The following is a 23682-nucleotide window of genomic DNA, read 5'->3' on the forward strand; positions in this document are numbered from 1 at the left end:
TTGCTTCAACGCAACATAACAAGGAGGCGTCCCTCCATTTTTACTCTATAGCACTGTACCGCGTGGCGGTGTGTCCTTCGTACGATGACTCCTGCACTGTGCATTGTACAAACTGCAGGTTTCCTAAGGCCGTCCGTAGTGTCTCCGTGTGTGTGTGTGGTACACTTCTCTGCTGTATAGATGGGTGAAAGACCATATCTACTTCAGCATATTTACTACAGTAAGTCACCTTGGACCAAGTTTCCCACCTACATAACATACTAGCTAATTATTGGGCACCACGTTGGGAAAAATCTGCTCCAAGAATAAATGTACATGTAAATGTCTCGCCCTGCTCAGGTGTCGGTCCTCGCAAATACGAAGAAATTCTTCGTAAGGCCAAGTTAGGGGTATTAGGAAAGTTCTCGTAACCCGGGTGGGCGTATCTCGGGTATCACTACTCAAACTGGTAACACTGATTTATGCAAGTGAAACCTTATTCACCATTCCAAAATTCAAGTTTCTGTTTTAGTGTAATATGTGATTTATAAACGTCATTCTGTCCTCCCCTTACTGTCTTTTTACTAAACTGAGCAACGTGAACCAGTTTCCAGTGACAGCTCAGTAGCTTCCTCGTTAATAACCCTCTGCCCTCCATACGTGCCGCTTTACATGAATGCACCGGAAGTCGTAAACGCTCGCGAGGCCGGTAGGTGGCGCGCGACTCCCGCAGGTCCCGCGATAAGCGCCCGGTCTCGCGTTGTTACGTTTTTATTTTCTTTCTCTGCGCGAAGGCGACATGGCGGTTGGTAAGAACAAGCGGCTGACGAAAGGAGGCAAGAAAGGTGCCAAGAAGAAAATGTGAGTTTCACGAGTTCAACCATAACTATCCGTGGACATTATTAATGTATTGGTAATAATAACAACAGATTTGTTGCTTATCTGAGGCTTGCATGAACCTCGACACATTCATTGATACGGGTAGCCTGTTCTCTGTAGTAGTATTATCATCATATAGAAGTGCGCCATCTGCAGGCCCCGTAGTGTATGACTGGTTTGTGACGGCCGCAGGCAGCACTCTCACTTAGTTAAGGCGGAGCCGCTGCCTCGCAGCTCTGAGCTGCGTGTGTGTCTGGATGTAGGTTTGAGTTGAGCGCAGGCCGGGGGTGTGCGGCGTTCGTGTGTCCTCAACCCAAAAAGACACGTCAGGAAGCAGTGGTAAATCACCACCATACTGTTGTGTGTTTGTGTGTCCCCCCCTTACTTACAACCAAAACGCACTTGGTCACTCACTGTCTGTCTAGTAGTATGAATTCGACTCGAGTGGCATGTCATGTGCATAAATCCCTTACCTTAGTATACTCACTGCCATTAACTGCCTGTCCAGTGTAGGGTCGTGGTGGTCTGGAGCCTATGCTGGAAGCGCAGGATACGGCGCAGAGTCAACCGTGGAGAGGAGACCACAGGACAATCGCGCGCTTTCACATGCAGTTTTAGTCACCGATTCACGTGAAACGCTTGTCTTTGGAGTGTGGATGGAAACCAGAGCATCCTGTTTTCTCCAAGGTGACTTATAGGGATAGGGTAACAGGGCAAAAAAGTTCTTAACAAGGTAGCAAGATCAGCTGATGCTTAAAGTGCCACTGATTTTGCCAGAGGGAGATGTGTGAATGTATACCTGGATTGTGGGATCAAGACACTCAGACTTGAATCCCATGTAGTTCAGTTGGCAGCGCTGCTGTGCAGACAACATGCAGTGGAAGTTGTGTGTGACACAAGTGCATTGTTTGGTAAACAGTTGATATAAACACAGTAGTAATTTGTCTGCTGCCTAAAGTGTTTCATTTGTTTAAACCAAATAGCACTGACCTTCGTGCAATCACATGCTCCTGACAGCAACACTTTCCCTGCTTCTGTTGTCCAGTATAGCAGCAGTGTTTACAAAGGCCTTCCTTTTGAGTCATGTCTGTTGTCCTCATAAAACCTGTTTTGCAACCCCTCCCTTCAGCGTCGATCCATTCTCCAAGAAGGATTGGTACGACGTCAAGGCACCAGCCATGTTCAATATCCGCAACCTGGGCAAAACCTTAGTTACTAGGACACAAGGAACCAGTAAGACTACTTCTGTTGTTCTGTGTCCTTCCCAGTTGCATATTGCTCTTGACCATAACCTTAGCACTGCACCCGTTTCATTATCATAAAGATATTTGATCCAAATATAGAACTGGAAGCCAATGCTGCTTCACTTGCCATCTCTACATTTGTAGAGACTTAACAAATTTCACGCATCCTCAGAGATCGCCTCGGACGGCCTGAAGGGCCGTGTATTCGAAGTCAGTCTGGCTGACTTGCAGAATGACGAAGTGGCCTTCCGCAAGTTTAAGCTCATCACCGAGGATGTCCAGGGCAAGAACTGCCTGACCAACTTCCACGGAATGGACCTGACCCGTGACAAGATGTGCTCCATGGTGAAAAAGTGGCAGGTAGGGCCTGAGCTGGAATGGTGGAGCACTATATCCACCTGGACAAGCTAACGGACAACTAAAGGGACTTTTTTAGCGGCACATTTCTACAACTATGACAGATGTAACCTCACTAGTGTCTACTGGTGACATTTTCATTGCCTCACTGTCCTTCAGACCATGATTGAAGCTCACATTGATGTCAAGACCACCGATGGCTACCTGCTCCGCCTCTTCTGTGTTGGTTTCACAAAGAAGCGCACAAACCAGATCAGGAAGACATCGTATGCACAGCACCAGCAGGTCCGTCAGATCCGCAAAAAGATGATGGAGATCATGACCCGCGAGGTGCAGACTAATGACCTGAAGGAAGTTGTAAATAAGTTGTAAGTCTCGTACGGCTCCAGACTTTCAATTAGCTGCACAGCTTGGACTACAAATGTTATGTTAGTTCATAAAAGGCAACACAAATGCTGAATGTCTGAAGTATGAAGACTATTTTACACAATTTGAGGAATACATCTTTTGTAAAAGATCAAAGGTGTTTTAAGTCCCTTAAGGTTATTACTATGGCCATCTTCATTGGACAGTAATTGCAAGAATGTATATTTTTGAAATGCTAAATAGTGATTTAAGTGCTCAGCTGAAATCAAAGGAGCATGAATAATAAAGTGGCAACAAACCTCAGAACTGATGACCTTCAGTCCTGCAGGTTTCTTCTGCTATGGACAGAGGACTTCAGTGCACTGCATTGAGCTGGCCCTGATAGTTCCTCCTTTTGTCTCTCAGGATCCCCGACAGTATAGGCAAAGACATTGAGAAGGCTTGTCAGTCCATCTACCCCCTGCACGATGTCTTTGTCAGGAAGGTGAAGATGCTGAAGAAGCCCAAGTTTGAATGTGAGTTGCTTGTTAAAGGCAGCAGCCTTAAGTTGTTTTAATCTTAGACACAGGGTGCTGCTCTCCTTCCAGATTTAGATTTTTTTGGCTTTCTTCAAAGTTCATGTGTGGGGGGGCATAGTCCATATCTTGTAGTGGTCAGTCCTGTTGCCTTGCACTTAGAGCACTGCTTTGAATCTACTCCCCCTGTAGTCCACCTGACTGAAGTACTTACCCTTAATTCAGTAAAAAATTTTCAGCAGTATATCCTGTTAAAAACTGAAGTTGCTTTGGAGAAAATCAGCTACATAAGTTTTTGGTACATTGTGTTAAAGGGGTTTGCGTAGAGTTGACTGTAAAGGTCTTGTTTCAGTGGGCAAGTTGATGGAGCTCCATGGAGAGGGTGGAGGAACCAGCAGCACCTCCAAGCCCAGTGGAGATGACACTGGCACCAAGGTGGAGAGGGCCGATGGCTATGAACCACCCATCCAGGAGACAGTCTGAACCTCATCACCAGTGAAGTTCAGTTGTTTAAAGGGAAAAACCAAATTCTTTGGATCTATGCTTAGTTTTCTACTGCATGACTGTACTCTTTGAACATTATGTTGAACAAGTTTAGTTGCACATTTGTCTAGCCCACTACCCATAAAGGAACAGATGAGGAACTCTATGGTTCAAGACATGTTCATTCCAGCTTTTTCTCCATCAAATTTACCTACATCCAGTATTTAAAATCTGAAACTGATATTGAAATAGACTTGTAAGCTACAGCGTGTCAATTTGAAGTCCTACTACGGACCCGTTTTTGTACCGATAAGTGTCCTGAATTTCATCTGTAAAGTATCCAGTTGTATAAATAGCTAAAGTTGCATTTGACTTTCACTTTAGCTGTGAAAAATGTATAAATATGTGGAGTTTTTAGCAGTTTCTCTATGGCTAATAGAAAGTTAGTCTTAATGCATGATTGTTTTGACATTTAAATTACATCTGTTTACTATAATCTGTGGCAGGTCAGCCTCCTTCAGTGGATGCAGTGGAATGTGATAGTCTTACACTCTGAGCAATGCTCCTGCTTATTTTATTGCGTTTCCCAGCAGACCTGATCCTTTGAAGCCACAGCCGACCGCTACACACCTGATAGTGGACAGCAGTTCACCAACCCATAATGGAAAAACTTGATAGTTTATTAGAACTGTTCTGCTGACTCATTTCTTTGGTTTAATACAAAGCTTTTAACTACAGCGCTGAAGTCCTGTTTGAAAATGAAGAAAATTGTGTACTTTTATCAACACTGCTACAATATCCTGTATTGGATACTTCACATTACACAAATGGAAAAACTGCTTAATTCCTCTGTCCAAAATATTAAGGAAACGTTATTAAAAGAAACTCAAACCTCAAGTATCCATTTCAAATAGCAACAGTTCTCAAGAAACGTGAATATTGTTGGATTGCTTCTAACCCGGTGCTTGTAGTACTGAGAGGCAACTGCTGCATCGTAGTATGTACAAAAATATTTCCAAAACTTACAATTACCCTTGAATCAAAGCATTCTCCATTTTAATGTATAGATTATTTTCTCTGTATTTAGAAATACCTTTCTTGGCACATTCCATTCAGCTGGTGGTGATAATCAAGATGGTCTGGGAATATACAGATAGGTGGACTTGAGTGTTCATAAAGTACAAGAAATAGTGCAGGGTCATGGTCGGTTTGTGACTTGTGACTGATATCCAGTCCTGTATTCATTCATCCGGCCACAGAGGGAAAATTAATAGCATTTGTCTTAACAGTTCAGCTGAGGTTGCAGCCATCATCTTCGAAGATTAGTGTATTCTTTAATGTGCTCCATTTTTAAAGATTTCATTTGGCCATTTCTGTACCTTGATGGTTTCTAGAGAAGCTGGATGTAGCTCTTGGGGACCAATCCACGCTGGCCATGGAGTTCCCCAACAAACCATTCATGATCGACAGACTCCACTCCTATAATAATGTCACCCACCTGAACAAACAAAACAGGGTAGTATTACTGTAACACTGTAGTTACCTGCACATGTGAGGAATAATTACAAGCATGTACCTGTCTTTAGTCTGAAGGAAGATTTACAGTAGTCCTAAATTAGGCATCTGTAGCTTAGAAAGCAATTTTAGTATATATTTAAATAAAATCTGTAAATTGACTTTAATGAAATAATAGCAGTTTAATAGTAAATCTTCCAGGAGTCAGCCCACAACAAGTAAAGCAGCCAAAAGTCAAGAGAATAACCTTCATGGACAGCTCTTCTTCACACTGCGAGCTGAAATCATACAAAGCTCTTGCTCTTTGCGCTCCCTCTGTGATGGCTGGCGGCAGGGCTGGAAAACAAGAGTCGTCAACCATCTCCTTCAATCCCCGTGAGCTCCTCAAGCATCCCCCTGCATGAGCCCCCTTACCTGCGCAGAACTCCACAAAGGCAGAGGGGAAGAGCCCCTCTCTGCCATGCAGCTTGCCAGAGCACCAGTCAGCATCAACACGCTCTGTGACCAGGACACGGTCCCCCTGCTGAAGGGTGAGTTCCTGGTCTGTCTCGGCTGTGAAGTCATACAAAGTCACAGCCCACTCCCCTTCTGAAGGTTCAGACTGAGAAGATAGATAAAAGCAAAGGTTCATTTTTTTCAAAGCACTTACACACCATTGGTAATGTATCCTTGGCTCAAACAGAAGAGGAGTAAGAGGTTATTGTGGGACATCCACTGAACACAAATCCTGTAAAGGATGCAATATGAGTGGATGGTTGTTAACAAAGCAGTCTGAAGAAGTGCTGAACCTAAAAGTGTCCAAAAGTCAAAGGCAATCTGAACTGTACCTGGCTATGTTTCTCCTGATTCTTAGAAGTCATACCTGGGGGGGAAGCATCAAAGTTATCCACAGGTTAAGAGTGTTTTGTGAAATCTGTAAATTCATATATTAAAATTTGCTCAAGTCAGCCATTTATCTCACAACTCTTCCCAAGGCAACTTGCAATATTAGATTTTTACACTAAGCTATCTGCCCATTAACGTAGCAGGGTAATTTTTACTGGGGTAATTTAGGGTAAATACCTTGATCAAGGGTATTACAGTGAAATCACCAGGGTTATTTGATTCAAAGGAGTCTAATCACTATACCATCCTGCTGCCCCAAAGAGCCATACTCTAGATCACCCTGAATTAGTAAAAAGGTACTTTACCCTTCTAACATATTAGTAAAAAAAGAGAAAGCAACATTCTTAAGGAGTTATTACTGAAATCCATGTAGGCTAATCATACCCAAGACAAACCATGTATTGCACATTCCTGACTTTATTTTGTTGTGGTTGCATGTTTACTGAGGCAGGGTTTTTTTTTTCCTCCACTGTGTCAGGATCTTGAAGGGTTTAGAGACTTACCAGGAAGTGTCATCTTTGTTGGAAGAAACTGCTGGGAAGGCGGGGCCGGCAAGTCCTCTATGACCTCGACAAAGTTGAGGGGGAAAATGCCCGCGTGACTGCCAAGCTCCCCCTCTGCCCATTCTTCATCCACGTACTTCTTTAGTTGAATCACATCTCCTTCGGAGAAGGTCAGCTCATCACTGTGCTCGCCTTCAAAGTCAAACCGTGCTACACACCGAGGGCCACTGCAGAGAGGCAAACATCAGGGTGGCACAGCCCAAGGGGATATCCAGCACACAGCTGTTGATCTGGTTCTCAACTGTGGCAAAAATGACTCTCCAGCAGCTTCAAGTAAATGGTCTTACTTCACTACAGACTAGAGACATACCCTTTAAAGCCATCATGACCAGACTTCAAGAAGTCCATATCCAGTGCTTATTTAAGGCACTGCTGTGAACTGAACTGTGCTTCCTACCTGGATTAAACCTCTATTCCCTCTGTTCTTACCATGTCTACCATTCCCATCTACACTTTATGCTAATTAACCATTTAAGACACTGCGTGATTAACGTGAACACAATGTTGTTTTTCTGCTGTACATCACTATTGGTATTAAATATTGTGCATGGGTGGCACAGCAGTGCCTCAAAATGTCTTGCAGTTGAATGCAAGTTTGTATATGGCTTTGTCTGTGTTTTCCCTGGGTTCATGAGGGTTTCCTCTGAATGCTCTCATTTCCTATCACAGTCCAAAGACCTGTGTTTTGGATTAACTGGTGATTATAAATTGTACTTATTGTATGTGCAAGTGAATAGGTGTGATTGTCATGTGATGGACTGGAGTCCCATTTAAGGTATACGGTGAACGGTACAAACAGAAGTAGGTGTGAAAAGATGTGACCTGAAGACCTGGATTCAGCCTTGTCAGACATTCATCTGATACTTAGGAAAACAAAAAGTGAGGTGTTTACTGAGAGTTGTTTCTCCATGGCACAAACTCACCTGACTTCCAGTGGCCCTGGGCGCCTTCTCTTTCCACTTGCTGGTGGAGGGGGGATTGTGGACTAATTAAAGAAACAAGGGCAAACAGAAATATGCTCCATTAAGAAATAGTGAGGATATATTGAGAAACAGATGTGTTTTTGAGCCCAGGGTAAATCTGTGTAGCACAGAAAACACTTACAGCACTCACCAGCACTTTGACATAGTTTCTTGGGAAGAATCCAGTGCGTCCTCGGCAGGTTCCAGAATACCACTCGCTGTCCACTTCCTTTATGTTGGACACTGTGTCTCCCACCCTTAGTGCCAGTTCTTCAGGGCTCTCTGTAGACCCGAAAGAGCAGTTAAATCCCACTGCTACTTCTAATGTAGCTACTATACCGCTAGCTGTCTAAACGAAGTGACTGAGGAAAATGAGGGACGGACAACTAAAACCAGTTCCACAAGACACAGCATCCATGGCTGCCTATACAATGGCTCACAGGCATGAAACCAGTGCCTCAATAAATGTGATATTTTCACAAGAAGTCCCCCCAAACATTCCCAAAGCCTATCCTAAATTATCCAGAAATAAGAGGATGTTTTTGGAAACATCTGAACTAACAGAACCCACAAAATGCCATGACCATCACTGGTGGACAAATGTGTACAAGGCGTCAAGAAAACAATCCACGGCTAAAGAGGCTGATCACTTGCCTGGAGTAAAGTCATGAAGAGCGCGCACTTCTAGATCACTGCTCACTCCTCGTCTAGTTTGGTTGAAACTTGTAGCCTAGCAAGAGAATTGTTTACACACAAACATGACGGGGTAATACCATACATAATACAGTTCTGCTCTTTTAAAGTGCGCTGCAAGCATTCCAAGTATACAGTATGTACAGTCTACCACAGAAATAAGAACATACATACACAGCAGAAGAGGACTAACGTAGCCTGCTGGATTCTAGTTGCTTGGCAACCCACCAGAATAGAGATAGGCAGTGAAAAACATCACAGTGGTTGATGCCCTCACCTCCAGGTCTGAATCACCAGAGACATTAAAAAGAGGAGTGATGATCTTCATGTAGGACTTGCGCACACGTCCCCTGGTATCCCCAACTTGGCACTCAAAGGTATTGCTGTCAATCTGTTCTAGCAGCAACAGAACCTCATTTTTCTTCAACAAAAAGAAAATGGATTTATTATTACCAATGGTTCTGCTTAATATGTGGGTTTTCTGCATAAATAAAATTTCAGTGATACAGTAAGCAATGGACTAAAATAAAGTATCTGCTCTTCCAATGGTCTACAGCACTCACAGACTTCCTACGTATTATGATTTTTAGGACCCATTAAACTTCAGTGCCATAAGATCTGATACCCACACACACAAAATTTTCCACTGGTATCCTCCAAGCACATTCTTGCTCTACAAACCATAAAAACCTTGATCAGAGTACACTACTTACCTGAAAGGAAAGCTCGCCTGAATTTGTGCCATTGTAGTCAAACTCTGCAATTCCATGTGGAACTCCCAGCTTGAAAAGGAACATGAAATGTTCACAATTGTACTATACTCAGAGATGACCTGAATAGTACCATAATAAATCACAGAGCTGGCACTAGTAGAAACTAAAGGCCTCTTACTGTGTATTTGTTGTAGAGTGCATGTCCAGGGTTGGGCCTGGGGGGCAGTACAGGACCTTGCTTGGATGTCCTCTGACTTTGACGTTGTCTGGATGTAGACACACTTGTCCCAGCCTGGAAGGAAGAGCGGTGGGTGGCACCAGTCTTTGGAGGAGGGGGGCGTCCTGGCCCCACTTTGGCTGGTGGAGGCCGAGGGGGAAGCACTTTGCCTCCAATGGGTCTAAGTGATAAAGCACACCGCATGCTGATCAAGTGCACACTAAATAAGACCCATTATCTCAGGAGGTGTGTAAGGTATTACTGATGGTAATAGAGACATTATACAGGTGAGAATGTCAGGGGCCCTGGCCCTTCCACTCCCTCAGATAAAACAAATGTTGTACCAAATTGCAGGAAAAGAATTTTTTTTTTTTTTTTTAAACTAAAAATGCAGTCAGATTTTACTCAGAAATTAGTTCACTAGAGCCAATGTATAATCTACAGTAAAACATCTTATGAGGGGCCTTTTCAGCTTGCAGTCAGCCCACAGATTCACAGTCAGCCAGAGGCTGGCAAATGTTTGAAGATTGGTTCCACCTTATTAAGTGACAAAGGTCACAGCAGATAAGGAGACAACTCTGACAACGAGCTCTCATACTCACCGAGGAGGAAGGGACAAGGCAGGCACAGAGCTGCTGACAATCTCGGGATGACTAGAATCCTACAAACCAAAACAAGAAGCACAAGGATCCTTCAGCAAAGACATGTACACACACACACACACACACACACACACACAGTCTGAACCGCTTGTCCTTAGCGAGGTCCCGGCAAACTGGCATCTAACCCATCAACATAGGGTGTAAGGCTGGAATGGGGGGGGTGTCACACCCTGGACAGGACACCAGTCTGCCGCAAGGCACCCTAAGCAGGACTTGAACCCCAGACCCAGCCAAGCCCACTGCTCCACTGCGCCCCCCAGCAAAGACGTACATTTCTACATTTATTCCTCTGGCATACCATATCTGTCCACACTACTTCCAAGTGGCCGAACAACTTTAAATCTGACAGTCTGACTATATTATCAGATTGCTGGAATTGAGGGTCCTTGGGTTAGTAGCATGTGCCTCAGGTGCCAGTATAATACAACCAGAAGAGTTCCTCTCTCTCACCCCCAGGTCATGCCCAGAGTTGTCCCAACCCACCTGAGACCATCCCATCAAACAGGACTGCCATTCTTTACATTCTACATGACAATGCAGCCCTTTAGACACTGGGGACAGGACACTGGATAGAAGCAAAGGTGCGTGGAGGAATGATAAGAGGCGTCATTGTCCAGGAACAGCAGGTCCAGTAGCTCTAGATCAGGGGCTGGCATGAGAGGAGCGAGGCTGACACAGCAACAATGACAGCAGAAACAAAAGCTGGGCTTCCCTCAGCCTCTCACTCAGACAAAGACCTGTTTATGTCCTCTCTCATTTGGTTGGCTATTTTTCAGAGAGCAACAAAGGTGAAAGAAAAAAGAAGAATTCTAATGCAATCTGAGCAGACCCCACTTTCTTATGCTTGCAGCAGAATTAGATGAGCCAAACTTTAGTGGCTGCTACAAATAAAAGCAATAAACAGAGCATTCCCACTCAGCTGGGTGTCTCACCTGCAGTTCTGCCTGGTAAGTAGGTTTTGATGTAATACTTGGCTTCCGTGTCACAGCTGGAACCCGACCACCTATGGGCCACTGGACTGGCAGTGAAAAAGGTGTGTCCTGAGGTTCATCTTCACATGCTAAAGGATACCACAGAATCAAAGCACTGGAAAGGTTAAAACACACACACACACACACACACACACACACACACACACACATTTTCTGAACCGCCTGTCCCATAGGGGGTTGCGGGGAACCGGAGCCTAGCCCGGCAACTCAGGGCGTAAGGCTGGAGGGGGAGGGGACACACCCAGGACGTGACGTCAGTCCGTCGCAAGGCACCCCAAGAGGGACTTGAACCCCAGACCCACTGGAGAGTAGGACCCGGTCCAACCCATTGCGCCACCACGCCCCCCTTAGATTAAAACATAATTGACAAAAATAATTTGAGTACAGCTAGGCAACGAAAAACATAAACCACTCTATGAACATTTGCCTTTATTTATCAAGCTACCACTTTTCTCTAAAGCAATGTTACACTACTTACAATAATTTACCCATTAATACAGGTGGGTAATTTTTCCTGGAGCATCTTAGGATAAGTACTTTACTTAGTACTACAGAAGGAGGTGGGATTTCAACCAGGGATGACTGAGTCCAAAGGCATCAGCCCTAACCCGTAGCCATTTGTACCACAGTACCACGTGAGGAGTGAACTCAGAGACACTACCACCTCCTCTTGATGTGTGTGTGCTGTGAGCAACCTGCTTTCTTCACTCAGGCTTCACTGGGTGACTTTACAGACTTCCATAGTATTATTAACTGAGTTCTACCTGAATTCCTGTAGGCATCTAGTAGGTTGCTGGTATCACTGATCAATAGGGTGGTGAGAATTCAAACCATCTCACCCACCCAAGGAGACACAGGCCAGTTTGTGTTCACTGAGCCTCCTCGCCACAGATTACTGTATGATTTTTCCAGTTTAAAATCCATAATTTAAATCCAAATCCATAATGCACAAAATTTCCTACTTCAGAAGTTGCTTTGTAACCACTTCTTCCACACAGTAAAGTTGAACTCACTTGAACCAAGCTTACTTGGGACTCTGATCACTGAAGGCTTTCGAGAAACACTTGGCCCACTAGGAATACTCTGAACTGCACGTAAAGGTTTCGCTGGAACACTACCTGAAACAAAACACCACCTTTAACTCAGGACAAATGACTAAAAATGAGCATTAAAAAAAGAATTGACTGTGACACTCACCTGTTGTCTCCCAGTCATCCAGCCCTGGGATGTCTGACACAGGCAGTGGGGCTGTGTTGTTGGTGAGTGAACCCAGGTCCAGGCTAGACTTTGGCAGGACAGGTGGAGTGGGACGTCTAGCACTAGGCTGGTACCCCTGGGCCATAAGACTATTTGCCCGGGCGAGTACGGACGTCCTTGAGGGTGGCAAAGCCGTAGCCTTCATAGAAGGAGTCACAGTTCCCAACCCATTCTCTTCTTCTGCATTCCTTGGAGGAAGCTGGGGCTTAGGGGCAAGGCTGGGGACTGGCATGGGGGCAGGGGTCTCCTCTAAGAAACCCCTGTTGGTGGGCTTTGGAACAATGGCTGGTTTGATGGGCACCGCTGGGGGATTTGGCTGCTGTGTGCGTGGGAATGGTTCTGGTTTTGTCACAGGTGCTCCATTGCCACTATCCATGCTGGCCTGATTCTCAAAGGCCTGGATCCTGGCCCGGATGTTGCGTTGGCTGTGCAAGGTGCTCATATTGTCGTTGTCACACATGTCACTCTCTGAGGTATCGTCTCTCTGTTCACTTTGGCTCAGCTCACCCTCGCCAAAAACATCCAAGAGGTCACTCAAATAGCTGCTTGAGGAAACCTCTGCAGTACAAGGGATCACCAAGGCAGACTCCCCATCATCTTTAAACCTGACCAGTGTCTGCACTTTGACCTCCCTGTTGACAAGCTGCAGGTTGGGTTTGGTGCGGGGACGTGGTATTGGACGGGTGGGTTTGGGCAGACTTGAGTTAGTGGGAAAATCTCTGGTAGGTTCCTCTACACAGACAGAGCAGGGTGCACAAGGCTCAGCAGAGGCACAGAGTGGTTCAGTGGCAGACAGAAATGGATCGTTTGTGGAGTCTAAACTGGAGGTGGCTAAACTCTGATCAGCTTCCACAGTACTGTTCTTAGTGTCTGTAGGTTCCTCTACAGGGAGAGAGCAATGTTTGCAAGTCTCAGCAGGAATACACAGTTGCTCAGTGTTGCGCAAGGAGTTGCTTATAGAGTCTAAACCAAAGTCAGAAGGACTCTGATCAGTTCTCACAGCACAGTTCTTAGTGTCAGTAGAACAGGGTTTGCAGGGCTCAGATGGGAGACAGAGCTGCTCAGAGTTAGTCAGGAAAGAGTTGCTTATTGGGTCTAAATTGGAGGTGTCAGGACTCTGAGCAACTATCAGATTTGGTTCTTCACGGGGATGAGTCTCTGCTGAACCTGTAGACTGGCACAACACCAAGGGGGCTTCAAGCAATCTGGGTGGTTTCTGGGGCTTTTTAGCTGTAATAAATAGAAGAAGAAAAAAAAAAAACAAAGATATCATGCATCAAATGAGCACTGCTCAAAATTCAAATCAATCCTGTGGTAGAAAAATACAACAAAAAAAAATTGTAAAATTACAATACAATTAAAAGTGGAAAGCTTAACCACTGGGGGGTGCGGTAGCGCAGTGAGTTGGACCGGGTCCTGCTCTCCGGTGGGCCTGGGGTTCAAGTCCTGCTTGGGGTGCCTTGCAATGGACTGGTGTCCCGTCCTGGGTGCGTCCCCTCCCCCTCCAGCCTTACGTCCTGTGTCGCCGGGTTAGGCTCCGGCTCCCCGCGACCCCATATGGGACAAGCGGTTCAGACAATGTGTGTATGTGTGAGCTTAACCACTTTTTAAATCTGCTAATATTTTACATTAAAATTAAGTCTTACCAATAGACTGGGAAGCTGACTTGTATTCTTTGACAGAGGTGTTATTATCTAGCACATCAGTTTGTGTGGCAATGGTTTTGGTAGCAGCATGTCTAGGAGTAATAGCACAGGATACATTTTCCTCCAGTCTCTTCTCCCTGATCACTTGTTCATAGGATGGTGGGTGCTAAGGCAAAAATTGAAAAGGAAGGTTAAATGTTAATCAAAATGCAGAAAGACTCAGAGGAGGCTACCAGTGACAGTAGCCATTACCTGAACAGCTTCTGGGAAGCGTTGGCACCAGACTGGTTCACTACACGGTGGATGGAGTGGAAATTCCCCAGAAGCCGTAGCAAACCAGGGGTTTGAAGACAGTGGTTCTACAGACACGACAGTTATCTCTGGCCGCCTGCGAGAGCTGAAGAAGCCATACAAAATGCAAAATTTAAAACACATACAGTGCATAGTAACTCCTTATCAGAGACCCGCTCAGTATCAGCATGACAAAGGAACACCGATTTTCAGATCTATTAAAATTAATTACACAAACCATTTGCCTGAAAGGAAATCAAACAAACAAAGGGAAAATTTTCATGTAAACGTGTGCATATTTAAGCTGAATTTACACACTTACCTTCTGTCCCGAGAGGTGTTGCAGTGACTGGTTCTCAATGCTACAATATTTAAACAAATTATGAAAGATAATGGAGTTTAAAAAGTAGAAGCACCAGAATCACTACATTTTTCCAAGAACAATATTGCAAAATATTTACATTTATTCATTTAGCAGATGCTTTTGTCCAAAGCGACATACATCTCAGCAAAAGTACAATTTATGTATTACATTAAGACAAAGAGACATAGCTGCAGACATGTGACTCAAGTAAACCTAGTTTGTGGCCTACCACTTGCTGCACCGAGGTTCATCATTCAAGCAGGTGCATAAAACACAGGATAGATAAATCCTGATACCCTCCTACCGAAATTTATTTTAATAATATTATAAGATACAAAAGCAAACAAAAACAATGCCGGAGTAGTGGCTGAATACAGGCTTTATCTGGTGATGCTCATTAAGTTATGGTGCATGAACATTTACACCGTACACGAGCTGGAGAGATCTTGGGCGAAACGGGTCCGAAAAAGGTGAGTTTATGAGAATATAACATGTAATTACATGGACTGCAAATAGTTATGTTTGCACAGAAACTTTTTTCAGATGTGTTTAATGTGTTTTTCATAAGGACTACCAACTGCAAATTAAACCAATCCCACACATTAAGTCATACTATCCGTAAGAAAAGCTGTACAAGCTCTAGGTGAACTCACGTCTCCTGATGGCTGCTCTAATAGAGGACAGAGCTCCTTGACTGCAAAAAAAAAAGGCAGAAAACATCATTAACTGACTTCTGCAGTACTCTGTGTGATAGGGTTTGGTTCAAATGTAGTCCATGGATTGTTAATGAACTCACTTCTCAAAAACTCAAAATACATGTTCATACTGATTGCTGCATCCTTCATAAAATTAAAAAAAATGCACTTCCGTAGTAAGAACTGATCATTAAACACTGTAGTTTAAGGGGAACACAAAGTATTGCAAGAATGCATAAATATTACCAGGATGGTTGTCATGACAGTTGTAATATTTGCAGTTGGTACTGCTGGAATGGCAGTTTCAGTGCATAAACAATCTCAGTCAACTAGAACACTTTAGCACTCCATTCACAAATCAAATATCATTGACTGAAACACTTCAGACCAGGCCAGCTCTAATTACTCCCAATGACAGCTACTGCTGAAATCTGAAACAGCAAGACTACAGCTTCAGGATCCCACTTTTAATACCTGTAGAACACAAAAGGCCAACACTGGAAAACTGTCCATGCTACAAGAGATGCTCCAGGTAATGCTTGTGGTAACTATCACCGACACCAGGCTCAGGAACACACACAGAGACAGATGGCAGACCACATGTTGGGATGACCATACTCACCCCTACTGCCAACAGTGCTCTGTTTGTATAGGAGAAGAGCTTGCTAATCTAGCTGAATAGATTTCCTCATTGTGCACAGTTTGAACTGACATTCACTTTCTCATATCAAGTGACCCGTCAACCTCGCAGTTACACATACGCGCGTGCGCACACGCGCCTGACAGCTTCGTTTATTAGTGGCAGGGATGTCCTGGCACAGTAATGTGCCAATTATTCCCAGCAACTGTCTTTGGCTAGGACATAAGAGGAAGCAATGAGTAGTGGATTTAACAAAAGATTTACTAGAGTATGCTCTGAACAATCTACACTGTTGATCAAAAAATGAGTGATCGTAACAATTGAATAAAAAAAAAAAACACACATTTACACTACAGTAATCATTTCATATTTGTGATCAGTATCATACTGGATAAATTTTAAAAACTCATTTATCAGTAGTTTCCTGTCTTTCACTTGCTCGTTCAACTGTTTATCTGGGCCATTTGCAATGATTTTTTTACTAAAAAAAAAAAAGGCACAAAATTACACCATTATCAGAGCAGACATAGAGTTAGAAAAATGAGTGACCACAGAGCATTCAGCGGAGAGATGAACAAGCGGCGCAGATCAAAGTTAAGAAACACAACAAAGGTCCATTAATAGAAAGCGCCCATCACTGCATGGTTATACACGCACAACAAGGTGAGACTGAGTCCAGCTGTGGTAAGACAGGTCCAGGGCCCAAGAAGGTGGGAGAGGGCACGCACCTGGACAGGCGGTGGTCTGGCTTGTTCCCCTCCGAGTGGTCTGCAGCAACAATGGGAAGCTCTCAGTTACACACACAAAACATCTCCAAGATTCAACTTCTCATTACAAAGACCCCGAAATTTGAGAAGCTTACAATAATAAACTATGTAACTTTTACTTAAATAAAAATCTGAAGATCACTCAACGTTTAGTTTTCTAAATGTCCACTAAAGCATGCTAGCCATGACTGGTGCTTGTAGCTTCTAAAACACCTAACTGGAGTAAAGACTGACGGTACAGCACTGTAGTATGACTGTTAACAGGGTAGGACTTCCACGATCTATGACCATTTCATTAGACCCATAAAGGATTACGGAGTTGACTGTGTCACTGTAAGGCCAGCAAACTGATGATCAAGATAGGTATTTTTCATAGGCTATCAAGAAGGACCATTGATGCCACTAGTAAATGCAAAAATACATTTTTTCTACACTGTAGAAGCAAACAAAAAACATTGCACAGAAATCAAACCAAAGGTACAGAATGTGCTTGGGGTCCTTCTGGTGCCTACTGCACTATGACCCTCAAGTTCAGTGTGCTCTATTCAGGCAAGGGTACAGAGCACTGATACTAAATTCCAACACTACTCCATGCTCAGATGACAGAAGCAGTACCATGAAAATCAACGATGAGAGCAGGACTCAGGGTTTGAGTTTCACCTGCAATTAAACTGAAACTTGACAAACTGGTCTTTGCTTCATAAAGGGCTTTCCTGATCGTGAGACTCTAGCTTTTCCAGCTCAGCCAACAGAACCTCATTGTAGAGATGAATCTCGTGAGTGCCACATCCTGTCTGGTGTGAACAGAATGATGCTGCTGACAGAACTTAGTGCTCATTGATATTTATACAACTGAATTTTAATCAATGTTTTTGTACTACAGTGCCACTTTGTATTTCTAATTAAGTTCATCTTAACCTTTAGTGGGGAAAAACACAATGACATTTTTAACATATGAATGACAGTGAGGTCAGCTGTCAAAGAAACTGGCATGATTAAAACTTTCTCTTTTCTGTTACACAGATCAAGTGTATCAAAATACTGCCATTGACATTACTGGCACAGTCACAACATACCTTTAGAAAATAAGTCATTCTTAGAATTCCATACATATTGCGGCTTCTGGGCGTGAAGGAATAAATTTTTCAGAAAGTCAGTTCAACAGCTAAAAACTAGAAAACATTTCTGACGGAACTGCCTTTTGGACTAGGAACCAAAACCGTGAGCAAAGCAGTTTTCATCACACCAGTTCTTACCAAAGTGGTGCCAAGGATAATGTATCGAGTAAACCCAAATCTGTACCAAGTGAAAACAGTATAGAGCAGTAAAATACAAAGGTCAACCTAAAATTCCTTTCTGCTTACTTCACTTGAACTCCAGACCTGATGAGTAACATTGAGTAAGAGAGAGAATGAAAAAGAATAATAGGCAGTTCTAAATTTACAATGCAACTATTTCACTCAGAGATACTATAACAGTAGACACAACAATGTAAAATATATTCTAGATGGGCAAAAACACAGGTAAATACGTTTGGGAAGAAAAAGGTTTTAAAAAAAAAAAAGTTTGTCCAGGAAAAACACAGGAGTCCTACTAAGTTGTTCAGCCAGGTGCTCCCTAGTTAAAAATACAGTGAAAACATTATCTCCTCCTTTCAGGTGCACCTGCACAGCCAGCGAGAGTGGAACTGGTGCTTGACTAGTAAAGCCTGCTTAACTATAATACATGTTTAGTGCTCAACTAACACTCTCTTTAAATACTTGGTCAAGTTCAATTAAATGTCAGAGTCACCATATACCTGTGAGTGAACTAAAAACAAACTACTTTCAAAATTGAGGAAACATTAAAAAAATGTTGCTTAAACGTGACATCAGCTCCCCCAAAAACTTGCAGTTCAGCAGAACAATCATTTCACAAGAACTATACTGAATAACCTCTCACCTTCTAACAACATACCACAATAAAGTTTACAGTACACTAAAGTTAACACAATAAAATTCTGTCTACCTGCTTAGTTTTATCGATGTCTGGCGTTTTATCTCAGTTGGTGCAGCATGGCCCTCAAATCCCTCCCTCTCCGCGTTTGCATTTGTGTTCCTGTGGGTGTGTGAGGACACATAAAAGCCCAGCCATAGATGACAACAGAGCAACAGAGGGTCACACCTCATTGGCTGGTGTTTGCACACCAGTCTGTTTCTGGAATGCGGCCATTCAGGAAGTTCTCACCCGTCAAGACAAACACCTGATCTTTCAAAACCAAAAACATTTTATAACAAACTGGGATGTTTTAAACACTTCAGAGTCTGCTACTGATATTTCAATTTCTTTTAATGTTTAAAAAGGACAAAACTGAGAGTACAGCCCAATTTTTTTTGTCTGTGCGATGTTATATAGGCACAGAGATTCAAGCTCTATAGCGCTTCCTGGTGCCACACCTTAGAAATGTACATATTCCTACACTGCCGTCACCCTCACAGAAAAAGTTCAAACCAAATGCACTTATTTCTCGTCAACCATCAGTTTACCTGAATTAAAACGGAAAAGCATTAACAAAAGCTATTTTTTAATACTTTCTGGTTTTAACCCAATGTTTTAAAAAGGCAAAGTAAACTTGGAAATTTGAAAGACATTAGCAACTGATACCGTGGAAAATGAAAATCCTGCCAACCTGAAACACCACTAGTTTTGAATATGACACAACAGCTGTGAAACATCACTAATGATATTTACGCCACATCTATGAACAGAAACACATGGCAATGATGGTTACAGTTAACAACCAGACTTAGGTTTTATTCTCGGAAAGCCATAGATTCTTTAGTTTTCTCGTCCCTTCCTCCTAGTTATCTTTTTTTTGCAATGAACTCAAATCCCACAGCCTGTGGATGACAAACACATTTCAGATTTCTGAGACCTGCTTTCTTGTTACACCCCTTACCTTTAACCAAAAGAGGGCTGTGTTCTGACTACCTTCTGGGCTTCCCACAGATAACCTGGTTACAGTTAATCTGTAAGTACCAGAGGGGTACAGGTTCAAATCCTGGTCTGGGGAGGGGGGCAATATGGCATGATACTTAATTTAATCAGCAGAAATAAAATACAGAGGCTTAAAAACAGTGAAATGTGAAAAAAAAATGTATTTCAATGTCTGTTTATAAAGGATGGAACAGTACTCCCAAATGCTTCAGTTAAGTGCCTTCATCAGTACGTATGTACATTTTAAGAAACATACAATGCACATGATAAGTGAGAGGTTATGATTTCACAGCTTTTAAAACGCTAAAGCCAATAAACGAATGATAATAAAGCACAGGACACAAGGACAGTATGGTTTATAAGCACATTAATACAAAAATTTGAAGCAACTGAACAAGGTAGACAACAACTGAAAAACAGCCAATAACTGAAAAACGGGGGGGGGAACCTAAAACTACTGATGAAATAGAAAAACAACAGAAGAACAACAAATTACAAAAAAACAGTATAGAAACATCTCCTCACTGAGCCCATTCAGTGACATAGAACTTAAAAAATGGAGACACCAAGTTTCACACAGTAGCAAACATCTTTCTGTCACCACCCAACTGTACTAATTTCCATGAAACTGAGAGCACCAACATTCTGCCCCACAATATCAAAATATCTGGTACTGGGGATTTTTAATCTTTATCTCTGATAAGAATACAACATTTATGTTCAGTTATTCTTGTTTCTCAAAACTTTTTATAGTTTTTCTCCACGTGAAATAGATGCTACATGAACAATGTAAAATATATATGAAAAGACAAAAATCCTCAGCTAGAACCCAATGTTACATTCTTGACTGCAGACAGCTAGCGCAACCTGTCAGTACAAAAACCACTAGTACAGGCTTTAATGATTCACTGCTTATCACCGTAAACAGGTTAACATGAAATCGAACACAAACAGACTGAACATGTCACTCATTCATGCATCAGATATCTAACACAGATCAACTTCAATCTCTTCACAATTCACAGCAAAGTGAACATTTTCATCAATTGAGTGTTCAGTCTTTCTGTATGGATTCCAAAAGCATTTTCTCACTAAACTTATTCGAAAACATGTACAGACTGTCTTACACCTTTAAATATATAAAAAAATTACAAGGACTTAGAAAAAGACAGCAATGTATAACTTTACTGCTAGAAAATGATAAACATCAATGGATAACTGTGTTGACATTAGATCTAATACAATTCATATTAAATAGAAACAATGTGATTTCTTAGGCTAATATTTGGCAAAATACACTGGATTTATCAAATTAATTTGTATAACTGCAAACAGAAAACTCACTGATATATATATATATTTATCTGCCAAAAGGGACTACTTTCGAAAAGTAAAGGGAATAATTTCATCCCGCAATCAAAACCAAAATCAGACTCAGAGAATAACAGAAAAAATATGAACATTAAGGCTCCACCATTCCTCACAAGACCAAATGTATTACAATAGTAGATTATGTCACAATAACTCACATTAACGATTTCAAGTATTCTGTATAACAATTGAAAGTAGTTTTTTAGAAATCATTAATAACACCAATAAGCAGCTTTAAAAAGCTCATTACAATATTACTAAAGTGCATGAAATCAGGTGGATATGCATAAAGTAATCTTCCCCCACTAACACATTGCAGGGCGTGAAACACCAACAAGCCTGTCAAGGTTCAAGCAGCTCTTTGAAGCAGCTGCAGTTCAGACGGCTGCCCGAAACACGTGTTCTGAAACATAATACAAGCCTGTTGCACAAACATCAACTTGATTAAAAAAGGTCAAATGTTTACTGCAAGTATGACCATTTTCAAAAGGATAGGCTTACTATAATTTAGACAAAAGTACTGCAAGTCTTCCCAACACCAGTCAACGGCCAAACCTCTCAGACATGACAGCGCCTCGAAATGATCAGCCAGAAGAAGCAGCAGTCAGTGACATATTCCATTTTGCTCACTGAGACGAAACAAAGTTAAAAGACATGTCAAAGCTGTCAAGAAAAAAATATGCAGTCTTCTCATTATACAAACAGTTCAAACACACCACAGTTCCAAAAACTGCCAAAACCTATTTATTTGAGATAGACAATCCACGATAAATTACCTGTACCCCAGTTCCAAAAAAAAAAAAAAACCAACAACTGAATTTAGTATTTCAACAGAAATCTAAGCTTGTCAGTAAAGTGGCAATGTTTAAAATTGAAGTGCAAGACATTTATGAACTCAAGCCATGGATTCAGACCCTTCATTTTCCATGACCATTACCTAACATCACACCGGGGCTTTATAAATCCCAAACACACTCTTTAGTGTGTTTCCAGTTATCTTGACAAATTATACTTTGTGACTTATCAGTACTATTGCTTTGCTTTAAATCAATCAGACACGAAACAGAAGATGTATGTCCCCCGAGAGTTGCTGTTTTCGTGCCTGTTAAACTAATTTAACTTTCTTACATCCCTTGGCAACTAAAGAGTGTTTTATGATCATTTACAGGTTTCATCACCTTTCTGAAATGTGCACACCTACTTTGTGGCAAAAGATGAGCTTAAGGCTGAAATAATAATCTGTCTACAGGGTTTTAATTAGTTTATAGGAAAGAAAACAATCCAAAGTGAAAAAAAACAGGGTAATTTTTAAATTATAATGATTTATCCACATTTAGCACAGGGTTTCAGAAACCCCAATTAATGAGGAAATAAAAAGAATCTTAAAATATGAGGATTAAGTGGGTGAGGTATATTTTCCAATATTTTCCTTTGGAAGATTCCCCCAGGTTTTTGTGAGACAACATATATAAATATGTCCTTCACTTTTAGAAGAGGAAGTGGAAAGAACAGAACGTTTACATAACTAAACCGTAGCCAAATCGGAAACAACATAATATACCATCATGTACAAACCAGAGTAAACCCTTCACCAAGGCAAGAAACAATCAATCATAATAGTTTTTAAAGGAACACTAAACAAATAATCTCATGAATATGTCTGGTTTACCCACACTTTGAATAGATCTACCCATACGCATACCTGTGTTTGGATAGCCCTCACCTGTCCATACATCTACCTACATGTGTGTGTGGACTGCCCTCACCTGTACATTGATCTACCCACACCTGCATTTGGATGGTCCTCACCTGTTTAGGCCATCTGGTATTTTACCTGTGTTTTGTTTACCTAGTCACAGATCTAACTACATCCCTGACTTGTGTTTATCAATTTCCCTGTGCTAGATTTGCCAAATTATTGTTTTTCCTGACCTGTGTAATCAGTAATGCTGTTCCCGTTTGTGTTCTACCTGTTGTGCTGTGCTATGCCTCCTACCTGTAGCTGAGTTTCGGATCCTTACAGGTTCTCTCAGTCCTCTAATCTCCTCCTCGTCTTCTACGAGTCTGGCTTCAGCCATGAGTCGAGAAACAAAAACTGTGTGAGAACAAACAAAAATACGTAAAACATCACTCACACTCACCAAGTCCAGAGGTCAAGTCGACGATTGGAAACTAAATAATTTAAATATTCAGTCTGACGAGCGCCTGTAAGCGAACAGAATTCACGCGACTTACAAAATTAAACTGACATCTCTATGGGGAAAGTCAAACAAAAACTCGTACGTTATGTAAAATAATTTAAAATAAAACGAACCGACCGCCGGCGTCGTCAGGAAGCCGATCGGCGACGAAGATGGGGGTGGAGGAGGAGCCTGCGCGCGGACGGACCCCGGGACGAGCACGAGGGCAGCCCGCGCGCGCGGACCGCCAGAAACGGAGAGAGGCGCGCGCTCGAAACACGCTTCTAAGAGGCGAGCGGAACTTCCATGTCGGACTCGACCGCTTCTCTACACGTCGCGCGGTTCATTCCTGTTTCTCTTTCTAAATTCAAAGGCCACTCGTCCGCGTCGAGTCCACTTAAGTCACATCAATCAATGGCGCTTCACGCCACGGTCCACAGATTCGGTCCTTAAGCTTAAAGGATCGTGGT

General features: G+C 42.4%; 2 protein-coding genes across 9 annotated transcripts; one reads left to right on the top strand and one right to left on the bottom strand.

Annotated features, from left to right (window-relative positions):
- Positions 1-744: 744 nt before the first annotated feature.
- On the top strand, positions 745-4673 carry rps3a (ribosomal protein S3A). 3 transcript variants are annotated; one of them, XM_029258887.1, is made up of 7 exons: positions 779-840; positions 1367-1545; positions 1988-2091; positions 2275-2462; positions 2619-2827; positions 3231-3340; positions 3693-4633. In XM_029258887.1, exons 3-7 carry the CDS (start codon positions 2037-2039, stop codon positions 3821-3823), a joined length of 693 nt encoding a protein of 230 aa, XP_029114720.1. In that variant the 5' UTR covers positions 779-840; positions 1367-1545; positions 1988-2036; the 3' UTR covers positions 3824-4633. The 3 variants fall into 3 exon arrangements, with proteins under 3 accessions (XP_018591404.1, XP_029114720.1, XP_018591403.1); XM_018735888.2 differs by lacking the exon at positions 1367-1545 and having other exon boundaries at positions 745-840; XM_018735887.2 differs by lacking the exons at positions 779-840; positions 1367-1545 and having other exon boundaries at positions 1784-2091; positions 3693-4673.
- sh3d19 (SH3 domain containing 19) lies at positions 3889-23682 on the bottom strand. 6 transcript variants are annotated; one of them, XM_029258886.1, is made up of 22 exons: positions 23351-23681; positions 23029-23127; positions 16647-16686; positions 15237-15277; positions 14542-14581; positions 14181-14325; positions 13929-14094; positions 12223-13512; positions 12039-12143; positions 10966-11093; positions 9974-10032; positions 9333-9552; positions 9155-9223; positions 8719-8862; positions 8403-8478; positions 7891-8030; positions 7710-7771; positions 6727-6953; positions 6166-6200; positions 5753-5939; positions 5586-5674; positions 3889-5321 (listed from the first exon to the last, which is right to left on the bottom strand). In XM_029258886.1, the coding sequence occupies exons 2-22, from the start codon at positions 23108-23110 to the stop codon at positions 5214-5216; spliced, it is 3453 nt and encodes a 1150-aa protein (XP_029114719.1). In that variant the 5' UTR covers positions 23111-23127; positions 23351-23681; the 3' UTR covers positions 3889-5213. The 6 variants fall into 6 exon arrangements, with proteins under 6 accessions (XP_029114719.1, XP_029114718.1, XP_029114715.1 ...); XM_029258885.1 differs by having other exon boundaries at positions 5586-5939; positions 12054-12143; positions 23351-23682; XM_029258882.1 differs by having other exon boundaries at positions 5586-5939; positions 23351-23682.

The sequence above is a fragment of the Scleropages formosus genome, chromosome 16 (genome assembly GCF_900964775.1).
Source record: "Scleropages formosus chromosome 16, fSclFor1.1, whole genome shotgun sequence".
Lineage (NCBI taxonomy): Eukaryota > Metazoa > Chordata > Actinopteri > Osteoglossiformes > Osteoglossidae > Scleropages > Scleropages formosus.